A 6,775-nucleotide genomic window follows, 5' to 3' on the forward strand; every position below is an offset into this window, starting at 1 on the left:
CTGCAAATGAGAAAGAAGACTTTTTAAAAACTCTCTCTCAGTCCTCACTGTGTTGTGTAACTGTCCTGTAGTAACTGAAGCTGTAATGAGGGTCTGTTCTTTCACTCTAGACTCTGTGTAAGCACACTAATGTTACACAACCTACCCTCTCTCCCACATGCACACCATTCTGACACCACCTCACAGACCTAGAAAGATTAGACATAACTATACACACCCAACTCAAAGAAATAATATTCAAAGATTGGAAGGTATCATCACATACCATTCAAAAGTTTGGGGTCAGTAAGATTTCTTTTTAAAGAAATAATACTTTTATTCAGCAAGTATGCATTACATTGATCAAAAGTGAAAGTATAGACTTTTATGTTACAAAAGATATTTCAAATAAATGCTGTTCTTTTGAACCTTCTATTGATCAAAGACAGCATTGCAAAAAAGTATCGACATTTCCACAAAAATATTAAGCAGCACAACATGATAAATGTTTCTTGAGCAGCAAATCAGCATATTAGAAGATTTTGAAGGAACAAGTGACTTCTTTCAAAAACATTAAAAAAATTCTTACTGACCTCAGACTTTTGAATGTCAGTGTACCTCTAAAATTCTTCTTAATAGTTCAAAAGTAAATAGATAGATAGATAGATAGATAGATAGATAGATAGATAGATAGATAGATAGATAGATAGATAGATAGATATATAGATAGATAGATAGATAGATAGATAGATAGATAGATAGATAGGACAAACAGAAGACAGCTGGGGACATGGGGTGACACCAGAGGGCAAGGCCACAGTGAACGACCCTTCCCAACCAATCAATCTTAAAATATAAATATCCCTTGAATCTTTTTAAAAAAAATATGTCTGGCGCCACATTAAAGTCACCATGAAATCAAAATCAATAATTCTTTTTTTTTTTTTTTTTTATTCATGTGCCCTCAATCTTAAATCTAAATAAATTTCTCTCCCTCTTGCAGCGACATCTCTTCTCTGATGACATGTTTACTGGAGGCAAGAGGGCGGGACAACCCGTCACTCACATGAGATCACAGCAATAGCAAACCATAACAATCCAACAAATGCAATCGATTACCGGTGGACAAAATCAAGTCCCACACAACATTTTTTCTTGTTCGAGAAGCCGTTTCACTCTTATATACGGGGAAAAAAAGACTATCTCAACTTCTGTTTCATGCCGACTTTATATCTTGAAGTCAGAGTAATGAATTGAGCATGAGAAGCAAATGAAAAACTGTAAACGTTCATCTCTGTATAATAAGCTGTGCTGGTATGTGTGTGTTGCATGCTTGACAGCTGCTGGGGAGCATGTGAGCCATGACAGGCCTGTTATTCACAACTGGTGCCATGTTGGAGACACTTAGACTAGCTTTAGAGTCCTATGTAACCTATAGCCATGGTACAAAGATAAAATGAAACAATGCTGTTACGTTTAAATCTTTACAATGCATTACTTAACAAAATGTATGTATTACGCAAGTTGCAGCTGAATGGATTACTAGACAGATACATTAGGGGAGGGGGTTACCCATAATATCCAGTGAGACTCTATTACTGGGGACACTAACAGTGCCTCCCTGAGTGAGAACATGTATGTGTGCGCGTGACAGAAACTTGAGAGAGGGAAATACCTCTCTTTGAATTACAAAAAGACACAACAGTGTCTGAATAAAACAAACGCTAAGAGTTCAAGATATTTTGTGATATTGATGGTTTTCATATAAACACTCACATGGCAACATAATTAGATCTGTAATAATTTTGCAAGATGGCAAAATCGTATGATATCATCTGAATTGGATCATACAAACAATTTTATAGGTTTTTTAATTTACAATCATGGTTAGGGTTAGGGGTTGGGCTTTAACGGTTATGTTTAGGTCTGGGCTGTATGTCCAATTAACTTTCACATGATAAAAGATGATGACCTTTTACCCCCAAAGCATAAATATGGCGTCCAACATGAACAGATAAATAAATTAAATGTGACACCCTAGCAAACTTAATCTGCAAAACTGCTAAGTGAATTTGCACCAAGAATTATGAGATGGCCGGAGCCTACCAGGTGATTTTTTTCCAAAGCCATCGGCCTGACGTGAGCACTTCTGATATCCATGGTATGTTTGGCAAAAGTGCTGCTCAGCCTTTTTAGCATGGCAGACCCTCCATGTCCCATCACCCCTCCTCCAACCTAAACCCTACTGGAAAGCTATGTATGGGGTGGGTAGTGTAAATGGATATTCGAGTGGAGGGGGACACAACCCACAGCTGCCACCTCATTTAAGATGCCCGGGATCTAAACTGAAGCTTTTCTTACACTAAACAGGGCATAAGAGACTGGGGCCAGCCAATCAGATTTCAGCGAACTCTAAAATGGGCCAGCCAATGGCTTGAAGGGGTTGGAGGTATATAAACCCAAATCGGACTGTTCTAGCTTGGGTGACCCCTATTTCGGCTTTGGTGAACAGGATCTGATCCCAAGGACTGTTACCACTTTTGTTGTCTTTTTTGCAGGTAAAGACATCAACATTCTTGAATAACCATCATTTACAGCAAGGAGAGTCTTAAAAAAAAAAAGCAATTATTTGATTAAATTAGATAAAATAATTGAGAGAAAAATGTAAGTATTGTAGTGTAATACTCCTTAAAATAGAAAAGCAAAATAGAAGTGATTAACTGGGCTGCATACATTTTACAATTTGTAAATCCTTTTAAAATCTTTATAAATGTATTACGATAATGATACACTCCAACATGATAGCAGATGCACAATCTTTTTCATGAAAAAAATACTGGAGTGTTTATTAAAGGCATCTGGATTTACTATGAAAATGTTAATATATTTTTAAATTTTGTGCATGTTTAAATATTTTGTGATGAGGGACTCTTGGTTTGGTTGACCTGTTCTTAAATGTGGGAGCAGATGTCAAACATGTGATATACAGCAGTTCTGAGAGCATAATCGGATACAGCCATAAAAAATCCTGAGATGTGCTTATGTTTCTCATACTGACACATATGGGACAGGTTCCCTTTGCTGGCTTTTCTTAAAATAAAATCTTGTACTAATCATGCGAGTATCTTCTGATGGGTGTATTCCACAGAACAGAAATTAATACAAAATAATTCAAATGACAACGTTATGTTTTGTATGTTACATAAAACTTGATTTCATCTAAACGATATCATTACACAACCATGACATGATTAACATGTGAGTCTGAGGAAACTGGTCAGAACATGTGGGAATACTTTAATAACATATACAAAGCTATGTGACTATTTATGTGGAAAACAGTGCAATGTTTTTTGGAGACGTTCGAGATTATGTGCAAGTAATGGGAGGGAGTGAACACCATAGTAAAAATAGATCTGTCTAGATTTAGACTGGGGAGCGTCTCTCCTATTCCTGGTACAATCAGACATCAAATAACAAGTGAGGACCTCCAGTGGAACTTGCTAGTATACCCTGTTTTAATGTGTGCAGCTGTGTTTCACATGTGTATCATTCTTCTCAATTCAATGGAAGCTGATGATTAAGCAGTTATGGTTCTGCACTGAATACGGTTTCATTGATTTCAGTCAGCATGCTGTAAACACATTTTGAAACTATTTGGTAAATGGTACATTTCTTTTTATACATATAAACTTGAAGCTATAGTGTTTGCAGCAGTTGGCGACACAGTCATGTGGCAAGCCTTTAGACGTTTGGTTGAAGTAACTCTTTCCAGCCTAACTGACTAAGCAGAATTAATAAAATTAAGTTCAAACAGTTGAGGTCAGAGACAAGTGCGTGTGTGGAAGTAATATATGAAAATTCAAGGAATTAAATGCAAATAATCTTTCTCACTTTCTCTTTGTCCAATCCGCAGTGTTAGAAACGCAACCATGCCTTTCGGAAACACCCACAACAACTTCAAGCTGAACTTTTCAGTTGATGATGAGTATCCAGACCTTACCAAGCACAACAACCACATGGCCAAGGTGCTGACTAAGGAAATCTATGCCAAGCTTAGGGACAAGCAGACCCCCACTGGGTACACCCTGGATGATGTCATCCAGACCGGTGTTGACAACCCAGGTGAGTAAAGACATCAGTTTTACATCCTTACCACATACAGTATTTACCCCAATCAAACCTGGATTTGTTCAGGAAGCACAACATGTTTGCTTCTGTCTATATACTGATGAGATAACACTTTTCTCCAGGTCACCCCTTCATCATGACCGTCGGCTGCGTTGCTGGTGATGAGGAGTCCTACGAAGTTTTCAAGGATCTCCTCGACCCTATCATTTCCGACCGCCATGGTGGATACAAGGCAACTGCCAAGCACAAGACCGATCTCAACTTTGAGAACCTGAAGGTGCAAAACAGAAATTACAAATATTTTATAAAGGCTATAGATGCTCTTAATTGATCCTTGACAGGAGACAACAGTAAACTCCTTGACCTCAAATGTTAATTTACTTGAATAATTTGAAATATGAGCTTGTCCCAAACCACATGGTAATGCTAAATTAATCAGAATCTATTGTTTAAAAATAACTGGGACTGAAATGAATTAAATCTCTGTTTGTAGGGCGGTGATGACCTGGACCCCAACTACGTTCTGAGCAGCCGTGTGCGTACAGGCCGCAGCATCAAGGGATACGCCCTGCCCCCCCACAACACCCGTGGAGAGCGCAGAGCTGTGGAGAAGCTTTCTGTTGAAGGTGTGCACACATCAGCGTTATTTCAGTATTATTACATATGATTATTGTATTGATTCATATTTTCAATACGCTTTGAATTATTTTTATATTTACAGTTTTAATTTTAATTTAAGTTTTAGTACTTTTTTATTGTTTTTCATGTAATATTTATAGCTTATTTTATTTCACACCTTACAAACCCCAACAACAGTTCAGAATTGTAAAGGTGAATAGCACAAGAATATAACTGAAGAACGAGAGTGTGGAATCTGTATAAGTTTGGGATATCTTTATTCCTCCAGCTCTGAACAGCTTGGACGGAGAGTTCAAGGGCAAGTATTACCCCCTGAAGTCCATGACTGATGCCGAGCAGGAGCAGCTGATCGCTGATCACTTCCTGTTTGACAAACCCGTCTCCCCCCTGCTGCTGGCTGCTGGTATGGCCCGCGACTGGCCCGATGGCAGAGGCATTTGGTAAGTCGAATCATAGTTATCTACTGCTGTGTCTCATTTCAAAGGTTGCGCTCTGCATTGTCGGCCGTATTAGGTTGTCTCATTTCAGAAAAGTAACCATTATAAAACGGACATATTTCTTTCTTACTTTGAGACTCCCTCATTTCAGAAATTCAACCTTTACATCCCAGAGTAATGGTTACTTTTCTTAAATGCAGCCTCAATGACATATGAGGCCAACAAATGCGACCTTCGAAATGAGACGCAACACATGAGTTAAATGACTGGAGAAAGGTAATTTATTATTTAATTAATCAATATCACACAAGCAAGAAAGCAGTTTTTCAGAATATCCACGATGATAGCCACACCAACAGCATGATTGCAAGTGCAACATCGACATTATATTAGCAAGAAGTTAATATTGAGTAACATTTTAGACAATATATTCCCAGTTACTTTGTTTTTTCTACATCATTGAAAATAGTTCTGAACAACTCCATGTTTGGTGTCTTCAGTAGAAGACAATTTATATTAGCTGGGTAATATAAATTAGGTTTTGTATTGTAAATGGATGCCTATGCTTCAATTACAGGCACAATGAGAACAAGACCTTCCTGGTCTGGGTGAATGAGGAGGATCATCTGCGTGTTATTTCCATGCAGCCGGGTGGCAACATGAAGGAAGTGTTCAGGCGCTTCTGCGTTGGTCTTAAGAGGGTATGGAGAACATGCACAAATGAATGCACACACATAACTGACTGTTGTCACCTGGAGCATGTGAGCATGTGTGTGTTCTGCTTTGACAGATTGAGGAAATTTTCAAGAAGCACAACCATGGATTCATGTGGAACGAGCATCTTGGTTTCGTTCTGACCTGCCCCTCCAACCTGGGCACAGGACTGCGTGGTGGTGTCCACGTCAAGCTGCCCAAGCTGAGCACACATGCCAAGTTTGATGAGATCCTGACCAGACTGCGCCTGCAGAAGCGTGGCACAGGTATACAAACACTGAACATAGAAATGTTTATTGATGTTAATGAAGATGTGTAGTTAACATCTCCATTTGTTGACCTCCACTTGTTCCATCTTTATTTATTTCTCTCAGGTGGTGTGGACACTGCTTCCGTTGGTGGAGTGTTTGACATTTCCAATGCTGACCGTTTAGGCTCTTCAGAGGTTGAACAGGTGCAGTGTGTGGTTGATGGCGTCAAGCTGATGGTCGAGATGGAGAAGAAGCTGGAGAAGGGCGAGTCAATCGACAGCATGATCCCTGCCCAGAAGTAAAGCGGGAGCCCTTCTATTTTTTTTCCTCGTCTTTGTATTTTTTTTACAGTCCATCAAGCAATCTTACATCAACGCAGAGGAAACTGCTGCTCGAAAACACATAGACAGTCTAGCCTTTGCATCTGTCTTCCTTTCCTTTTTCCTTTCTTCTTTATTTCTCATGTCATTTCGCCATCTTTTTTCAGTTGGTAACATCTTGGGATCAGATTGTCGGCGCAGGTGTCAGTGCCTGACGTCGAGGCTTCACCTCAATTTCAGACTTGGTTGTAAAAAGTGAATCAATCAAGTTGTATTTGAATAAACATACCCCATAAAACACCCA

At 39.0% G+C, this 6,775-nt stretch overlaps 1 protein-coding gene across 1 annotated transcript; it reads left to right on the forward strand.

Moving 5' to 3' along the window:
- Positions 1–2,221: 2,221 nt before the first annotated feature.
- ckma (creatine kinase, muscle a) lies at positions 2,222–6,775 on the forward strand. Its single transcript, XM_079870886.1, has 8 exons — positions 2,222–2,537; positions 3,896–4,104; positions 4,233–4,387; positions 4,604–4,736; positions 5,018–5,189; positions 5,764–5,887; positions 5,977–6,166; positions 6,275–6,775. The coding sequence occupies exons 2-8, from the start codon at positions 3,912–3,914 to the stop codon at positions 6,451–6,453; spliced, it is 1,146 nt and encodes a 381-aa protein (XP_079727012.1). The 5' UTR covers positions 2,222–2,537; positions 3,896–3,911; the 3' UTR covers positions 6,454–6,775.

The sequence above is a fragment of the Squalius cephalus genome (genome assembly GCF_949319135.1).
Source record: "Squalius cephalus genome assembly, chromosome: 5".
Classification (NCBI taxonomy): Eukaryota; Metazoa; Chordata; class Actinopteri; order Cypriniformes; family Leuciscidae; genus Squalius; species Squalius cephalus.